Source organism: Camellia sinensis, chromosome 13, assembly GCF_055761805.1.
Source record: "Camellia sinensis isolate YWXY chromosome 13, ASM5576180v1, whole genome shotgun sequence".
NCBI lineage: Eukaryota > Viridiplantae > Streptophyta > Magnoliopsida > Ericales > Theaceae > Camellia > Camellia sinensis.
In genome coordinates this window covers 57,966,803-57,986,902 of record NC_138973.1, presented here as the reverse complement: position 1 = coordinate 57,986,902, position 20,100 = coordinate 57,966,803, and the positions used below count along the sequence as shown (strand labels likewise).

Sequence of the window (20,100 nt, the reverse complement as noted above, 5' to 3'; positions counted from 1 at the left end):
CGAATTTAAGTTTCATTAATATTAATGAGTCAAGTCAAACTTAAGACCAATTATTTATTGAACCAAGTTCGAGTTTTATAAAGAAGTTCAATAAGTAAATGTACGGGAAAGAAATATACCTTCTCGTATAATCCTGTTGATTAAGTCCGCGCTTCTCCGTACGACGTCGCTTTGTCACCTGAAAATACAAACGTGAGCTAGCCGGCGGGTGTGTGCCGGAAACCTCTCCGATGCCTAAGTCAGCAAACTTGACAAATAGACAAAGCTCAATGTATTCAGAAAGCAAAATTATGTGTTGTGTTACCTCCTCCAAGGTGATGTTTGTGAGCTTTTATAGGTTTCGAATGGCACAATCCTAGTAGGACTTTTATTTCTCCATGCAGAGTCCTCCTAGGATTCATACTCCTAAAGGATAATGCTTATCCTTTTACACCCCCACTGCTTAAACCAAGTGGGATGGTTTTTACCACGGCCAAACTACCATTTGACCGAAGTACCCACGGCTATGCCGAGCCACAAAATAAGCCGTGCTATCATTGGTTCGGTTCTGTCTCTCATTTACACTTTATCTTGGTTCTCCCTTGTATGAACCATGGTGTGTTTGGACCGAGCTACCGAGTAGTAAAGACCTGACCGATCTATCCAGAATACGTCATGACCAGACTAATTCTAAGACCGGACTAACTCCAAGTTGTCCAAACCGAAGTAACTTAACATAATTTCTGGGTCGGAGTAACTTTATCTCTTTTGGGCCGGAATAACTTTTCGACCTTTTTACCCAGTCCTTCATACTTTGGGCCATAAAGTCCATCTCATAACTCGACCTAATTTTTACCAAAAATTACCCTCTCAGCGAAATAAACCGAATTTAAAATTAGCAAAACTCTACTCATTTGTAATTCTGGCCGGGCAACATATTTCATTACTTTATGATTAGTAGTTGTTTTGAGGGATCACTCAACAGTCAACAAAAAGGAGAGGTTATTGATTGGGTCTAAGACCCGGTAAGGTGATGTTTCAAGAATGCAATGATTGATAGAAACGGTGAGTTTTATGATTTTATATCAAATAATTAAAAAATATGAGAAAATATAAGAATTTGTGATTGGTGAAAAATATCGTTATATATTGTGGTGTTTTAGGAAGTTAATAAAAAGTTAACTTTTTAATTTTTTTAACTTTTTTGATGATTTTTTTGGTAAAAAATTGGGTTGTTTTGAGTAAAAAAGTTGATTTTTTTGGCTAAAAAATCAAAAAGCCAAAAAATTGACTTTTTATCATTGTTCCCAAAAGACTCCATTGTCTCAAGAACACCAAATAAATTTTCAACAAAAAGTTACATGAATCAGTGTGTTTGGTTTGGGTTTTTTAGATTAAATTTTTTGAAAATTAAGTTTTTTGGTTTTCATGTTTTCTATTTTTAGTGAATATTTTTTAAATTTTAAACATTTTTTTACTTTTTTAGATGCACCTTACTTAGATGTATCTAAAAAGTAAAAAATATTTAAAAAAATTAATAAATACATAAAAATACAAAATATGTACGGAATTTTGGTATGTTTTTTATATTTTTTGTATTTAGTGAATTTTTAAAAGGTTTCTTTCACAAATTTTTACTTTTTAGGTATATTTATGTTAGGTATGCCTATAAAGACCAAATTGATACATAATTTGACTTGCCGTCTATCAAACTTAATAACCGTTATTTATTGAAATAAAATAACATAATTCGTTAAATTAAAGGATAAAATTGAATAAATTAAAATAACAAAAACTAAATTAATACATTATATAAATTAGAGGGACTATCTATGTAATTTATCCAATATATTACTAATGAGTGATTTGGGATGATCTAAATAAGTGTACTTTTTGACTTTTTATGAAATATAAGTTGGATATAAGTTAAGTTTGAAGTGACGTAATAAAAATAGATAGGATTTAAATAAAATGTTATGATTTAAATAGAATAATAATTTTTTTATTTTTTATTTTTTTAAATTATGACAAATAAAGTCTAAATATCTTCTGGATCACTAAATATCTTCTCGAATATAAGGGCTAATCCCCAGAGGGGTGACCTCTCGGAAGGGAATATATATAGGTGGGTCAAACGAGAGAGAGAGAGAGAGAGAGAGAGAGAGAGAGAGAGAGAGTACAAGGTCTAAATAGGGAAAAGTCCGATAGTACAAGTACAATAAATAAAGGGAGAAAAAGTCCAGATTTTACCATGGTTAAGAAGAGCTAATAATAAGAGAGGTAGAAGACAACAAAACAAACCACATGAGTTGAGTGAATTTCTTTTGGGGGCAAAACCATGATTGAGGTAATAGATAGATAACCCCCCCTTCCCCCTACACACCTATGTAATGATTGATATTCACCACCATCTCTCCACTTCTTCCTTTCCACCCATTTTTTCTCGACCCAAATATATGCAACTGAGAATAGGACAAAAAAAAAAAAAAAAAAATTAAAAATATATGGGATGTATATACATCTATAGTGGGGTGTACAAGAAAAATTATATAAGTGTGTCATTTCTACTTATTTTTATCTTTTTACCACTTATATGTAATTCCTCTCTCTTTTTTTTTTTTTTTTTTTTTTTTTTTTTATGCTCCTCTAATTAAAAAGTTACCAGTTTGGCATGATGTTGCGTTAATTTAACTTATTAAAAATATGTTACAAAATGAATAATATAAAATATTATATTTAAATTATAATTATTTTATCTTTTTCTTACAAAATCATATAAGGTCAAAATTTTATTTTCAACGAATTTTTTTAACTAGATTTAAATATTCAAAAAGTTAAAATCTTAAACTACCATTAAAAGAAGTTTTTGTTATGATTGTTTTGGAAAAAAACTTTGTTAATATATTTTTTTAATTTTTTGACTATTTAAGGTCTCATTTGTGGATTTAAGATTTTAGTTAAAAAATAATTATAAATTATCATATCACATCACATCACTTTCTTTATTTTTTTTTTTAATTTTTTTGCATATGTTTAATAAAAAGTAAAAAAAATAACTAAAATAACTAATTCACAAACAATGTCTTAGCCTGACTAAAATTTTTTTTGTTTGAGATAATTTTTTTTTTGTTTTGTTTTAAAATATTGTGAGAAAAAAATTAAAATGATTATGATTTAAAGGTGATATTTTTTCTTATTAATTTTTTAGTCTATTTTGTCTTTTAATGGGATAAATTAGCTACAATCATCTTCCCAAATGAAGCCTTACTTTTTTATTTTTGTTTGAAAAAAAGTTTACCGTAGCTATTTTAAATGGAAAATGTTTAAAACAACCTTTGTGATTGAAAAAACGAAAAAATTTGAAATCAGTGTATATGTAAAATAATTATAGATCAATAATTTTTTTTATAAATATTAGTAATTAAATTCTTAAAATTTTTCATCAATTTGAAGTAATTTTGTAGGGATACCACTACGTGGTAATTTTCCCTCGAAATAATAAATTGAAATGTGTGAAAATATTTTAAAATATATGAAAAGTATATATTGAAATTATAATTTTTTTGACATTTAATATTTTTTATTAATAATCTCTAGGGCTAAAATTATGACACCCATTTAAAAAGTTATTAAAAAAATTCAAAAAATTAAGAATATGTCAAATAAATTAATAGTAAAATGATATAACTCTATACTTTTTGAGTCATAACAAAAAAAAAATGTCACAACCAAACAGTATATAAGGCATAACCATAAATCTGATGAATCATAACTAAATAAGAAAATTTGTCATATTAAAGAATAAAATGACATAATTAAAGGTGCATATAATACACTATTTCAATGAGTGTATATAGTAAAATTTTTCTATTTTTTTTTATAAATTTATTTTTAGTCGACAAGTAAACTTTTTATTTGGAAAGCCTGAATTATTTTGAGTAAGTCCAATAACTTCGTTTTGTAGTCAGTTTGAAGAGTTTTGTACAAAATATAGCTCCAAATAATTTTCTTAAAGATTCATAAATTTAACTATCATACTTTAGTTATGTAAATAATAACAAAATATATTTCTTTCACACTTTCTCCCTCTGTCTTCTCTCTGTAAGATTCAAATGAATATTTCAAAAAAATAAAGAAAAAATAAAAGGTACTAAGAAGAAGTTTATGAAAATGTGATTCTTTATAATAAAAAATCAATTTTTAGTTATGTCATTGTTGGGGATGCGTTTACTAAATTTATGTCATTTTTAAAACAAAGACAAATATTAATATTTTAAAAAAAATTAGAAAATTTTTAAATATAATTCTTAAATTTATTAATGATAACATCACATGAATTGAAAATGATTTCCAACCATCCACCTCACTAGAAATTACTAATATATTTTATAATGGCCTTATTCAAAAAATTGACTATTTTAAGTTAGCTATTTGTTTATTTTAACCTGATTAAAATAATTGGGTTGAAGAAGTTAATTAATTAATTAATTAATTATTTTTTTATAGTTAATTTGATAGTTGTAAAGTAAAATGATTATGGGTGAGGGTGTAAATTTGGCCCAACTCGGCCCATGTCGAACTGAGCAAGCTCCTGTCAAAATTTGAGTTAGATTGAGGCTGGATCATGGGCTAGAAAATTAGGCTCATGCCCCTGCCCATGCCCAAGGGGTATACGGGCCTTGGGTGGACTGGGATTGGGTGGGTCTAAACATTTATTTATTTCTATTTTTTCTATCGAATTTTATTTTTTTTTAACTAAAAATAATGTTGGGTCTCTAGTAGGCTGGACTTTGAGTAAGTTTTAAGCGGGCTAATGAGCTCGGCCATAAGCCGGACCGGGTTTTAAAATGACAGTTCAGACCTAGTCGGACCTGGCCCACCCCGAGGCCATAGGCAGACTTTGGACCACCCATAAGCCGCGGGCCATTTTTTATACCCCTAATTAGGGGTGGTCGCGGTTCGGTTTTAGACGATTTGGACCCGTTCATGTATGTTGTTTGGAGAAAATTCAACTCGTAACCGCCCGCAGTATGGGTTGTAATTTGTGCGGATAAGGTTCACGGATGTGCGAGTGATTGCGGGTGGTTTGCACATTGGATTTTTTTTTTCTTTAAAAATTTATTTCGGAGTTTCATTTTTTTTTCCATTTTGTAAATATTTATTTTGTATCATTTTCCCCCCATTTTCTAAAATGTTCCAACTTTAATAATTAATGAATTAAAACTCATAAAATTAAAAATACAACAAAATCAATTCCTAACACAAACAAATCATTCAAAATTCTAAATTTTTAAATCAAATCATAAACTAACACAAATACATCTTTCAAATCCTAAACTAGATCATCAATCTTATTCACTATCTACTACCCAATAATACAATTAACATAAAATAATTCAAAATTCTAAGTTTATCTAAAAGTCATTATTTATTAATTTTTATATTCATCCAAAATATAATAATAAAATAATAACGGTCTAAATTTAAAAAAAATAAAAATAAATCTAAGTGTGGGCAGGTTTTTGCGGGTGCGGGTTAAACCTGCAACTCACAATTATGTCATATTTCAAACTACATCCGCCCGCATTGTGTCTGCGAAATCGCCAATTTGTATGAGGATAGATTCGGGTTGGACGGATTGTGCGGTTCAGACCCAGCCCTACCCCTAATTATAGGTTGAATATGATATTTTATAATATTTTGGGCAGATGGTTAAAAGTTGACTTTTTGATTTTTTTTTTTTTGTGACAGAGAAAATGGATTAAAAGTTAAAAAGTGATTTTTAACTTACTTTTCAAAATAAGCCTTTATATTATTAACTATTTTAACCTTTTTAAAAAAAAATTTAGTTTAACACTCTTTCCAAACACCTCCCTATAATGTTATAATTACATTCAATTTTAGACACAATAAAGTGTGTTACTAGTATCTTTATTGTATGTTTTTGGGTTGTTAAAGTTTTTAACCTTTAAAAAATCTGTTTCAAAAAATAACTCAGAAACCCCCCTTAAAAAAAAAAAAAAAAAAAAAAACTCATAAAAAAACTCCCAATTCATTTCTTTCTATATAACCCCCCACTGCCCCCCCTTCACAGACTCCATAATCCATTCTGCAAAATTATACACACTCTCTCTCTCTCTCTCTAATGTCCCCCTCTACTCTCTCTTTCTAAACCACATAACCTCACCACTCTTGTATGCTCTGCTACTTCAAGTTGGATTTGAAGAGAACACAAACAAGAGCTTGGTAAGCAAGATGGTTGACAAGGAAGACTTGGTTTTGGCTCTGAGCTTGAGCTTTCCCGAGAATCGTAGTTCACTACACCTGAATCTGATGCCTTCTGCAGTATCTTCTTCTTCTCCTCCTCTTTCGGCCCCTTTCAATCCTCACAAAACCTCATGGAACGATATCTTCCCTTCCTTCGGTACGTATTTTCCAGATCTCCATCAACTCTCAGATCTGCTTAGAAAAGTGTTCCTTTCTCTTATTCATCTTTTCTCATATCCTTTTTCTTCACTAAACAGATCTACAACTTTATCTTCAGTTTTATTTTTTTATTTTTATAATCAATTTGTAATAATTAACTTAAATCTGTTTATTCGAATCGATCACATGCAGATCGGAACTCGGAGAGTTGCAGAGTCGATGCGAGATCGTTTTTGAAGGGAATCGACGTGAATCGAACTCCGTCGACGGTGGATTGCGAGGAGGAAGCGGGAGTTTCGTCGCCGAACAGTACGATCTCGAGTGTGAGCGGGAAGAGAAGCGAGAGAGAGGCCATTGGAGACGAGCACGAGATCGAGAGGTCTTGTTCGCGTGGAATCAGCGACGAAGAAGATGGAGATAACTCCAGGAAGAAGCTTCGTCTCTCGAAAGATCAGTCGGCTGTTCTTGAAGAGAGCTTCAAAGAACACAACACTCTCAATCCTGTAAGTATATAGCACTGAGTCTTAGCTTGAAGCTCATCTGTGGAGGTCAGGGGTAGTTTGGTTATTTTACTGAGAAATTTGGGGCTTATTTTTTTTACAGAAGCAAAAGCTGGCTTTGGCTAAACGGCTTGGACTCAGAGCCCGTCAGGTGGAAGTTTGGTTTCAGAACCGAAGGGCTAGGTGAGTGAATTTTTTTTCTTTAATCAAAAAGTTGGGTTATGGTAGTACCCAATTTATAACATTTAGGGATATCAAAGGCTTGTTTGGTTTGTTTGTTAGAAAAAATTTTAGAAAAAATTCTTTGTAAACAAATTTTCAAGAGTAATTAAAATAAATAAATTTTTTTTTAAAAAATCTCAAAATTTTATTTGGTTATCTACTTTCCAAAATCACCCTCTCTCTCGTACACATTAAATTAATCATTTTTTTAAAACTCTATCCTTAAAATAATTTTCCAAAACCATTTTTAAAAAAAAGCAAACCAAATAAGTTTTCGTAATTTTTATCTCAAAAACTACTCTACAAACACAAACCAAACACACCCCAAATTTTTTTACTAAATTAATTAATGTCTTACATGAGTGTAGGTTTACATATCTCATATGATGTGGAGTTTATAATTTTGTAGATTTCATACTCATATAAGACATTTAATTATTTATTTAATAAAAATTTGAGACTTATAACATTTTATTAACATTTATGATACCTCATAACTCAATAATTTTATAATAAAAAAAAAAAAGTCATATTCAAACGAGGTAAAATCATTTATAAACATATAACTAAACTATTTATGTATAATTAAGGGCTCGTTGGGAAGTGAGGTAGTTGTCAAAAATTAGTTTTTAATCCATTTTAAGTTATATTATTTTTCATATTTTTTTATACATTTAAAAAAAATTAGAAAAATCATCTTTTAACCATATTTTTAAAAGAATCCTAAATTATAATTAACACTATAATTATCCTAAATTATAATTAACACTATAATTATAACAACAAATTACTAACGTTGTAAGTAGGGGTCATATACACACCGCATGGATCATAGAATTTCCCAAGGAAGTTATTCTATTTATGTGAAATTCAATTACAAAATTGAACATTAAGGCTGTCAAATGAACCAAACTAATTTACTTGAGCTATTCGGCTGGTTAAAAATTCCTTCAAGATTGACTTACATAAATAAATTAAGTTTGAACTTTTCAATTTAATTTTAAATGTCCTATTACTTGACTCAATAAGTTTATATGTATTATAAAATTTTTAAATTATTCAATCTCGACTTGTGTTCAGCTTGCAAAAAATTTGTTCAAAATCAACTCGTTATATAAACAAGTTAAGATTGAACATAATTTTAAATTGCTAAGTTATCAAATTAAGATTCAACATTTTATTACTCTGCTCGTTTTTTAGCCCTACTTAAAATAATCCTCTGTCCTACCTATAGTTTTAAATGGGACACTATCAATTGATATTGACAAATAATAATATCAAAAATCTGAAATCTCAATGCTTAACGACTGACATAATTCTTAATATTAGATATTTAAAATCTTGATCCCGTCTTTTTGTGGTCCTATTGGTTTACTACTGGGGAAAAAAAAAAGAAAAAGAAAAAAAGAGTGCATGAAATTAGAGTTATACCTATTTTGAATTGGTTTAAATAACGGGTGGTTTTGAATGGATACAGGACGAAGCTGAAGCAGACTGAGGTTGACTGTGAATTCTTGAAAAGATGCTGTGAGAACCTGACGGAAGATAACAGGAGGTTACAGAAGGAAGTTCAGGAGTTGAGGGCACTGAAACTGTCCCCACAGTTCTACATGCAAATGACCCCACCCACCACCCTCACCATGTGCCCTTCATGTGAGCGTGTTGCTGTCCCACCATCCTCCTCCTCCGCCCCTGCACCACCACCCCTCGACCACCGTCGGTCCCACCCCCAGCGGCCCATCCCCATCAACCCCTGGGCCACCCCCATCCCAATCCCACACCGGCCGCTCGATCGTAATATCTTCGTCGATCCAAGGGCGTAATTGTCATTTCAACATCCTCATCATTGTCTCAGCATAACCTTACGGAATCTATACGGAAGAAATATGAAGAATTGCAGTAGTAATAGCGTAGTACCACCAAGAGTATCAATGAGGGTCTATGATGTGGTTTGGTGGGTCTCAATATGTTTTGTTTTATTGGACCCATCATCATCTTCTTCTTCTTCTTTAAGTGACTAATATTTTTAGTTTAGTTGTTGTTCTTCTTATTCTTAAGAAAGAGAGAGAAAAAAAAAAAAATTGGATGGGGAGTTTGGATGTAATGTAAAGTGCTGTGTCTAATTAAATTAAACTAATTATGTTTCTAAAGTTTAGTATTTCAAGGACTATGTCTACTATGATTGCAAAGCAATCTCTCACTTTTGTATCCTTGTGCTATTTTTATATATGTTGTGTTGTCGGCTCTTGTGGGGACCCATATGTGGTCGGATCTTCTTGTGGGGACCCATATCTGGTTTTATGGAGGATTGTGAGTGATTGGTTAGCCTTTGTTACAAAACAACAAAATCATTTTGATTTTAAAAAAAATAGTTGCATTATTTAAAGAAATCTACAGTAACCCCAACAATCAATCTAGGAGTTGTGGGCTAATATATTCAATTTTGAACATTTTTTTTTTTTTTTTTTTCTGGGACTTTCCAAGTATGGATTTATATAGGAGGTGGGCTCTCTCGCATTGGATAGGATAGGATAGCTGTTGACATTTTCCAAGATGCATAAGTAAACAAATTTCATTAACTTTTTTTTTTTTTTTTTTTTTTTCTTTTCAACTCACAGTCTAGCCAAAGATTCAGTATTGCACATGTTTACATCAATAAACAAGAAACGTTTACAAAAATTTATTAATTTATAGAACATTTTATTTGCCCAAACATTTTCACATGTCAAACTAAAATTAGCAACTAACTGAAGACTTTGAGCATTTGTAATATAACTGCCTGGATTGGCAGTCCTTTGTTGGAAGCCAGATTGGTTACTTCTGTTTCCAAATAACCAGAAAAGGAGAAAGACAGAGCCGCCTTCTCTCCTGGTATAGGCCAAGCGAAAATATTAAATGTAACAGTGATATGATCTTACCTGGTATAACTAGTCAATAAAAAATAACATACGAGATTAGATACATATTTATTGTCTTCTACTAATCTAACCATGTAATCTTCACTAGCACAATATAAGATTTTTCATTGATTAGTGATATCATTACGTGGTGGTGTCGCGTTATTCCCATTATTAGAGGAGTTCTGAAAATGATCCAAAAGCCATATACCAAATAAGGACAAACTTTTGTTCCCCAAACCAAGTTGAACAACAGGACAGCATATATGCTCTAACCTTTTTAGCCCACAAAGCTCACGCAAAGCAGAGTGGAGAGAGAGACCACAATTTTCAGACTCATTTTTTTTTTTTTTTGGCTTTTTTCAAAGTGTGTGGGTGGAAGAACTGGCTTTTGATTCAGCTTTTTCTTTAAATTTTTTTAAAATAAAATAAGTGGATAATTTTTGAAGTAAGGGAGTCCCACATCGGCGTAGAAGAAAAGAAGAGAGAGGGTGTGATTAGAATAATAGGAGATACATGGGCCTTGTCGAGAGCATGATCCTTCAGGCAGCTTAAGGGGAGGTGATGAGTGGTCACACTTGCAATTTGAAAAAATGCGAGATGGGTGCTCAGCCCAAAGCCTGGTTACGACAATTTGGGTACTCCCATTTTTATCCAATCTGATCCCTGCTCTTGAAGGAATGTAAAAATCAAAGCAAAACAAAAGTTACTAGGCAAAATTTGTAAAAGTTTGTAAAATCTCACTCATTTTCTAATATTCATAACAAAATGTAAAAAATATTTAAATATGAAAAATGAGTGCATAAGTTTATTTGTTAGACCTACTTTGAAGATGACTCTTGAGTTTTTTTTTGTGTGAAGCTCAAATAAAATAATAGTTTTAAAAGTTTTTCAAATAATTTAATAAAATAATAGTTTTAAAAGTTTTTTAAATAAAAAAATATGATGATGATGAAAAGGCTGAAATGTCCTTTTATATAATCTATAATCAAAAATCATCACTGAACCATTTCTTTTTTTTTTTTTATCTCTACATTACTGATATCCTCTCTTTTCTTTTTATTTTCTCTCTTTGTAAGCCCTAAACCTTTTTGATCTCTATTTTCGATTCATCTCACAAAATTAAAATCTTGAAATCGTCCATTGAAATCCATCCCCATCTCGGATTTGATGCCTATGAACTCTTGTTTGAGATCAATAATTTCAGATTTGAGATAAAATGACCTCATATATGTCAAAAAAAATGATAAATTGATATATTACAATAAAAAATCGACAGCTTTTTGTTTGTTTATTCATAGATCTAAAGTAAAATTCGACTATAATTCATTTATCTAGTATGTACTCTGTTTTCATAACAATAAAATTTTACTCTGATTAATGAAAAATAAAGTTTATACTCTTATGCATAGACAAACATTCAACAACAAAATAAAATTTTATCTTAAGATTCAAAGTAAATTTTACTCTGAAATACAGTAAAATTTAATAGAAAACAAATCAGAAACTGCTGCATAGACAAACATTTAGCAACACAATAAAATGTTTCTTTCAATTCAGAGTAAATTTTACTCTGAAATACAGTAAAATTTTATTTGCATGTTAAGAAAACATAATAGATAATACCAAAGAAAAATTTTACTCTCATTTTATCAAACAAAAACAGAGCACAAATTAGGGTAAAATTTTACTTTCATCATGTCAAACAAAAATAAAGCACATACCTGATTGAACTCGGCAAATCAACAAAAACAAATAAAAAATAACAACAGATTTATACAGCTTTGCAACATAATCTCTCATTCAATTGAGAGTGCTGATCTTGGATGGCAAGATCGTGTACTGTTGACCAAGGATGAGATCGTCGGCGGTGAGATCTTTAGACTTTGAGATCGTTTTCATGGATTTCGCAGATCATTTTCACTTTGCAGATCGTCTTCAAGATCGATGTATACATGAGCTGAGATTGTTTAAATATATGATATATATATATATATATATGAGGGCAATATGGTAAAAAAAAAACAAATTATAGAATGTCCTTATTGAGCTTGGCTTCTCTTATTCAGGTGTTTTTTGAAGGAGAATTCATTGAGTTGTCCTTTATCTTAAAAAAAAAACCCCAAAAAGGAGATTTCACCAAAAATTTCATATTTATTTCAGTCAAAAGAGTTTTGGAAAGGGGTCGGCATCTCTTCTTTTGATTTACAATCATTTTCACTCAATCTGGAGGATTGGGTGAAGTTGAATTGTCAAGCCAAGTCTGTTCATCCTTCAGCTTCTAATTGGTATATTTTGTTTCCTATTGTGTTTGTTTCGTTGTTTTGGTAATACCCATCTTTGGTGTAGGTACTGTTGTGGGTTGGGTTCCTTCTAAAAAGAGGATTTTTCAAGTTAAAGAGAGATGGGGCTGCTAAGGCTAATCCAGGCTTGGCGTTTGCGGGTGGGGTTATTAGAGACCATTTGGGGCATTGGGTTGCAGGCTTCAGCAGGAACATTGGATTTTCATCTAGTATTGAAGCGGAATTGTGGGCTATGAGAGATGGGCTTAATCTTGTATTAGAGCGGAACATTGTTAATCTGTAAATCGAAATAGATGCCATAGAAGGGAGTTTTGTTTATCCATTTTCTCCTTGTATTGCAGCACAAATGTTTGATGATGCTAGAGGTGTAGTTTACCTGAGAATATTGTACTCTTGAAGTTTTTATCTATTTAATGTAACTATTATGGGTTTACCAAAAAAAAGGAAATATATGATGCAGGATATGAAGTCCGGAATACGTGTGTTTAGATTTGTTTGGTTAATCATATATACGGATTTGGTTACAGAGTTTGGAATTTACTAGTGTCAACTAAAAACACAGAATATGCAGCAGATTAAAATAATCAGATCATACCTTCTTGGATAAATCACGTGCTTCCAGGGAACTTCTTGATGAACCAACCCAGCAGTGGAGTGATATCACAGATTGAATATCACCCACACAAACCACAGTGTCAAAGACTTGATCGTTGTATTTTTGGGAGAGAGTCAGAATATGGGTAGAAAACAGACTCAACGTTGTTTCTCACTTGGATTACCCATAACCATATAACACATATATATTATATTATAATATCTATCCATATCAGTTTAAAACTGATAACATCTGTTTCTTGAGTGGTTATCCTAAATAGGTTTGATTTCAAATTCAAAACCTATTTGGATAAGGATTCAAATTCAAATTTAATGGTCATGCCACATGGGCGCCCATTACTAACATCTCCCACTCGCACATGAGTTGGCATGACACTGCCACATCTCTATCTCAATCTCCCCAAAAACGAACAATCTCATACTAGCCAATGCACCGTGCGACCGCTGAGAACACCTGCAAGTGGGAGCTCTATACTAGAAACTCAATATGAGTCAGCACAGAGACATCAACCCAAAAAAAAAACAGAAATAATGTCTCATGTATCCAGACCCATCTAGCTACATCAGTCCAAAAACATCTCTAATCCCTCAAAGAGCATGTTTGACTCTCCTAGGTCCCGCATTATATTCACACCCAATCAGCATCCTATAAAGAGCGATGTGAGTTGTCGACAGTGAATATAGAGCAGAGATGTAGAACTAGATGATCTTCCCTTCACCCTCATATCATTCAATTTGAAATTGACCGCTTTCCCAGTAATGTCCCTTAAAGCCGAATCATACATGACCGCAGGCAACATACCAAAGTAGCTGAACATCAACTCCTCATCTTATGACATAGTCAAAGGTCACAAAAGGCACAAAGTAAAGTCATTTAGGAAAAAATGACTTTTAGGACTCACACGGTGAAGAAGCAGGGATCCATTCTTTCACCTCGCTAACGGGTCGATAAGCACATGCAGTATGAATGCATGTTATAGTGGAGTTACTCTTCCAAAGAGTGATTTTGAACTCACACACCATACAGATCTTAGTCTAGTCGCTCTTAAGCGCACGAGTCGCTTCCTAGCGTCTAACTCGAATTCTCTATTTGCTCGCCTCTCAGGCATCAAATGAGATCTCGCATCTGGCTATCCATAACAGACATATCATGGAAAAGTGGGTACTCTCATATCCATGGTCGGTCTCTAACAAGACCTCATCTTGGCTCCAACCAAGGCGACATAGCTAGTGGATAATTTTAGCTTCTAATCTCATCCTTACTCGCTACCCAGCGCTAAGGGCGATTGCTCGTGTGAGTGAGCCAATCTTGCCTGCTAACATCAATTTAATTGTTTTGTGTATGCTAATTCACAAACCATTACTAAAAGTAGTAAACATAAATGTGTGATAGAAACAAGTATGAATACTAATGGCATAAATATCCCCAAAAAATGAGTTCAACTGAATACACATAAAAAATATCACCACCTACGTAGTCCTAAAGCCCTAACATGAGTAAGATAAACATCTCTAGCAATGGGCTTAGTCAAAGGGTCCGCAACCATGCGACTCGTAGGGATGTGCTCCAGGATCACTTCTTTCTGCGCCAAAATATCTCTGATAAAATTGAACCTCACATCAATGTGTTTGGTTCTGCCATGGTATTTAGGATCCTTAGCGTAAGCGAGTGCAGCCATGCTGTCACAATGGATAGTCACAGGGTCTGAAGTGTGTGTGACAACATCCAAATGCTGAAGGAATCTCCTCAACCACACGGCTTCCTGAACGGCAGATGAACAAGCCACAAACTCAGCCTCCATAGTCGATAAGGCGATGCAGGATTGCTTCTTACTGCTCCAAGAAATAGCACCATCGCTAAGCATGAAAGCATATCCTGAAGTAGACTTACGCTCATCTAGGTCTCCTCCCCAGTCAGCATCACAATAACCAACTAGATGTAGATCTGAACTCTGGTAGCAAAGTGTGTAATCTGCAGTTCCTCTAAGATATCGTAATATCCTCTTAACTGCTTTCCAATGAGCTGGTCCTGGGTTGGATTGGTAACGACTCACCAATCCGACTGCATAACAAATGTCAGGACGTGTACACATCATAGCATACATCAAGCTTCCAACAGCATTTGCATAGGGAACACGGGCCATCTTTTCATTTTCTTCTTGAGTCTTAGGACCCATATCAAGGCTTAGGCTCTCGCCTTTTGCAACAGGAGTGTCAATGGGTTTGCAGCTCTGCATCTGGAACCGCTCTAGAATAGTCTTAATGTAAGTCTCTTGAGACAAACCAAGAAGTCTCCTAGAGCGATCCCTAAGGATCTTAACACCGAGCACATAGCTCGCCTCACCCATGTCCTTCATTTCAAATGTAGAGAACAACCACATTTTAGTGGCGACAATCATCTCCTTGTCATTTCCAGCCAATAATATGTCATCTACATATAATGACAATATCAGAAAAATGTCCTTGGACCGCTTAACGTACACACAGTGATCTTCATCAATCATCGTAAACCCATTTGAAACAATGGCTCGATGAAATCTCAGATTCCACTGTCTGGATGATTGCTTTAAGCCATAAATAGATCGTTGAAGCTTGCAAACTTTGCGCTCCTGACCTACTGCCACAAAGCCTTCTGGTTGATCCATATAGATCTCTTCATCCAGTTCTCCATTGAGAAATGCAGTTTTAACGTCCATCTGATATAGCTCTAAGTCCAACTGAGCTACTATGGCCAGGATTAGGCGAATAGAGGCAAACCTTACAACTGGTGAAAAAGTTTCCTCATAGTCCACACCCTCTCGTTGGGTGTAACCTTTGGCCACTAGGCGAGCCTTATACCTTTCTATGGAACCATCCGCCTTGCGCTTGATTTTGAGAACCCATTTGTTCCCAATAGTCTTGCGCCCTAGCGGCAAATCAACCAAGTCCCAGACATGATTTTTCTTCATAGACTCAATTTCTTCTTCCATTGCAGTACTCCATTCTTTACTAGCAGGGGATGAGAGAGCCTCTTTGAGATTCTTAGGCTCCATCTCATCACTCGGAGCAATCATGAATGCTTCCCCTTCAATCTCAAAACGACGACGGGGTATAGCTCCACGTTTGCTTCTACGTAGTTGAGAATCCTGAGAATCCTCATCCATTGGATCTAATCCATGGGTAGGTAGATCGCTCCCACTGTCCCTAGGAGCTTGAGGAATTATTTCCTCATTCTCTACTAAGCTACTAGGTGCGCCTTCAAGTAGATCCTCCATCTCGTAGAATTCTACTTCTCTAGTTACCTCACCTCTGCTAGGGAAATCCTCCTCTAGGAAATCCACATCTCGCGACTCAATTTCAGTCACACTTCCATCCGGATGCTCCCCAACAAACACATAGCCCTTAGAATGCTCACTATAGCGAATGAAGATACACTTCTTTCCTCTAGGGCCCAACTTCCCAAACTTATGAGAAGCGTTGTGTATGTAAGCTGCCGAACCCCAAGGCCACAAATTGCCCAAATCAGGCTTTTTGCCAGTCCACATCTCATATGGGGTGGAAGGAACTGATTTGAAGGGTACACGGTTAAGGACGTAGGCAGCAGTCAACAAAGCATCTCCCCAATAAGAAATTGGAAGATTAGCTTGCGCCATCATTGATCTAACCATGTCAAGCAATGTGCGATTCCTTCTCTCCGTTACACCATTTTGTTGCGGAGTCCTAGGAATTGTCAATTGCCTGATAACTCCTTTTTCCTCACAGAGCACTTTAAATTGCTCAGATAGATACTCACGTCCTCGGTCAGTCCTTAGAGCTTTAATGCTCTTGTCTAATTGATTCTCAACCTCATTAACATACCGTCTAAAGCAATCCAATGCTTCTGACTTGTGAGAAATCAGATAGACATGACCAAAACGTGTGCAATCATCTATAAATGTGATGAAATAAGGGGCTCCATGCCTTGCCCTCACATTCATTGGTCCGCATATATCAGAATGAATAAGTTGCAATGGGATAGATGCCCTTATGGCTTTCCCAAATGGTTTTCTTGTTGCCTTTCCAGCAAGACAGTGCTCACAAGTAGGCAAAGTGACTCTAGCGAGTGGGCCTAAAAGACCTTCTCTAGCTAATCTAGTCATCCTGTCTTGCCCTATGTGGCCTAATCTAGCATGCCATCTCATAGAATCATTATCACAAAAAGATGCAATATTAGAAATAGAGCCATTGGCATTTTTATTAATACTAGAATTATCCACATCCAAAACTAAAAAACCATCTGAAAGATAACCAAAACCATAAAAAATTGTTCCCAAATAAATGCTAACACCATTATTCTCAAAACAAAAGCTAAAACCAAGGCTCATCATGCTAATAACTGAAACTAAGTTTCGCCGAATATCCGGAGCATAAAGAACATCATGAAGATACAAGGTGCGCCCTCGTCGCATTTCCAGCTTGAATGTGCCAATACCAAGCACCTCCACACTGGACTCGTTCCCCATGTAAACTTTTCTGCTCCCAGCAGGTACTCGACGATACTCAACGAACCCTACTCTGTCCCTCGCGATGTGGTCTGTTGCTCCGGAGTCTACAACCCAAAAATGAGGAGAATGAGCAATTAATGCTTGACTAGACACAAAGCATTGAATGCGAGAAATTAAGTAAGGGAGTACCTTCTTCTGCTCAGGGCAATCCCGAGCGAAGTGTCCTTCTTTGTTACAGTTAAAGCATGTCAATTTAGCCTTTGCCTTCTTACCACCTCTCTTGCCCCTACGCTTGAAATTTCTAGCGCCATTGGGCTTAAGCGCAGCCGCTGCTTGCTTCTTAGGGGCACCTTTTGCTTTTCCACGTTTGAACTGAGAAGTCCTACGTGAGCTTGACTCAACCACCATAGCAGAACCATCAGACTTAGCCGCCTCAAGGCGCTCAGCCTCTAGCTCCAAATGACGCGATATGTCTTCGAATGTTTTCACACTCTCATTATGCATCATGTTTTGCTTCATCTGCTCCCAAGAATTTGGCAGAGAGCGTATCACAGCCTGTACTTGCTGCTCTTGAGTCAAATTATGCCCAGCAGCCGCAAGCTCACGTATCATGGCTGACATGACTCTCAAATGCTGCTTCATCGAGTGATGCGCCCTTTTTTGATATGAGTCAAACTTCATAGTCAGCCCACGTAGCTTTGCCAAAGAGGTAATACCAAACTTTTGCTTGAGAGCTTCCCACATCTCAAATGCAGTCGGGCAATGCTCAAACTCACTAATCAAGTCGTTGTGCATGCTGCTCAACATAGTAAAGCGCGCACACCGATCTTTGTTACGCCATGTCTGAAAGGCTTCAAGATCACGACGATGTTGAGCGGTATTGCCCTGCTCTGGCTCAACCATCACTTGTTCAAGTGTGGTCAACACTTCTTGCTCATTGAGGAGGTATTGGATCTTACGGCGCCATATGTCATAATTGTCGCCATCCAATTTCTCTCCCTTAGTTAAGTCTGCCACCACAGTCTTAGCAGCCATTTCTACATACAGAGTAAATAAAATGCGCAGGGGATATTAATGATAGCAACACAAAACAAAATATTTTGCAGCAAAAAGAATCTAAATTAAATAATGATAATTTTACACATGTCTCAAGATCGAAAATTTGCTATGCTCGTAATCATCTCTTGCGCCTCTAGTGATAATTATCAAAATTTAATTTCATTCCATGCGCAAAAAATAATCAAACAATCTCCCACTATTTATGGCATATACAAAGCATGATAAATTCCATACAATAGCATCTCAATATAAATTTACAAACAACTCATGCTATATTTATTTAATGATGGAATTCAAATAAATAATTAATCATGCTTCTTTAATTGCAACATATTAAAAAATCAAAAAAAAATTGTATTTAATATGCAGATTATGCCATAATTAAAGTGTACATCATTTTTGAAATTTTCTGGAATTTTCTGAAATTTTCTGGAATTTTAAATAACTAATTAAACACACATAAAATTAGAAATAAAAAATTCAGAAACTAGTAAACAGAAACAATATTCAGATTATGCCATAATTAAAATGTACATTGTTCTGAAATATTCTGAAATTTTTCTGAAATATTCTGGAATTTTAAATGACTAATAAATACACATAAAATTAGAAATAAAAAATCCAGAAACTGATAAAATGAGACAATATTACCAGTAAATAATAAAACCTTTCAGAAGTCTACAATAAATATTTCAGCCCCAGAAAATTATTTATGCAATACCAGAATCATTTTAAAGCATAAAAAATGAATTATTAACACAGGAAAAATAATTTATATTTTCTGAACATTTTCAAAATTTTACAGAATGTAGAAAAATTAATTCTGAGTCTAACAGTATAAGCCACGCATAAAACAAATATGTAATGAATTAATTATGACCATTTAACGCAATACAGAATTAAAAACAAAACAAACAGTGCCTAATCGCCAGCAGCCAAGCCAGCCGAGGAAAACGGCGCGGCTCAGCACGCGGCCCAGATCGCGGCTCGGCGCGCGGCTCGGCTCGCGGCTCAGCGCGCGGCTCGGCTCGCGGCTCGGCTCGCGGCTCAGCCGGCGACTCAGAGCACGGCGCGCGTGCGTGGCGCGGAGGGCGCGCGCGTGGCTGCGCCGCTGACGCGCGCGTGAGAGCGCGTGCAAGCGCGTCGGTTGAGCAGCTGGCGCGTGGGGCGCGTGGCTGCGCGTGGTGGCGCGTGGAAACGGCACACGGCGTCAGGTGGCGCGTGCAGACCACGCGCCGCCTTCCAGGGTGTTTTCTGGTCCGATTTTTGTACTGCCGGACTCCTTTTTTCAAAATAAAACTATTTATTGTATGAAAAAAGACATTAATGAACATAAAAAAAATATTTTTATGCTCCTAATCTGAAAAAAAAAAAATTTCTACAAATATTCATGTGTATAATATATACATATACATATAAAAGTATACACATGAGGAAAACACGAAAATATCCATTAAAAGGCTCTGATACCAATGTCAACTAAAAACACAGAATATGCAGCAGATTAAAATAATCAGATCATACCTTCTTGGATAAATCACGTGCTTCCAGGGAACTTCTTGATGAACCAACCCAGCAGTGGAGTGATATCACAGATTGAATATCACCCACACAAACCACAGTGTCAAAGACTTGA

At 34.7% G+C, this 20,100-nt stretch overlaps 1 protein-coding gene and 1 non-coding gene across 2 annotated transcripts; both read left to right on the top strand.

Annotated features, from left to right (window-relative positions):
• Window positions 1-5,885: 5,885 nt before the first annotated feature.
• Window positions 5,886-9,291, top strand: LOC114313731 (homeobox-leucine zipper protein HAT4). The gene is made up of 4 exons (XM_028260143.2): window positions 5,886-6,403; window positions 6,598-6,908; window positions 7,009-7,088; window positions 8,605-9,291. Exons 1-4 carry the CDS (start codon window positions 6,235-6,237, stop codon window positions 8,948-8,950), a joined length of 906 nt encoding a protein of 301 aa, XP_028115944.1. The 5' UTR covers window positions 5,886-6,234; the 3' UTR covers window positions 8,951-9,291.
• Window positions 9,292-10,580: 1,289 nt separating this feature from the next.
• LOC114313780 (small nucleolar RNA Z279/snoR105/snoR108) lies at window positions 10,581-10,691 on the top strand. Its single transcript, XR_003647282.1, has one exon. It is a non-coding gene; the product is annotated as a small nucleolar RNA Z279/snoR105/snoR108 (small nucleolar RNA).
• Window positions 10,692-20,100: the final 9,409 nt, after the last annotated feature.

What these genes read in the sequence shown, in the direction of transcription:
- LOC114313731 (XM_028260143.2), top strand. Translation starts at nt 6,235, where the DNA reads ATGGTTGACAAGGAAGACTTGGTTTTGGCTCTGAGCTTGAGCTTTCCC. An exon ending in CGATATCTTCCCTTCCTTCG is followed by an intron (nt 6,404 to 6,597) that starts GTACGTATTTTC and finishes GATCACATGCAG; the next exon opens with ATCGGAACTCGGAGAGTTGC. An exon ending in AACACAACACTCTCAATCCT is followed by an intron (nt 6,909 to 7,008) that starts GTAAGTATATAG and finishes TTTTTTTTACAG; the next exon opens with AAGCAAAAGCTGGCTTTGGC.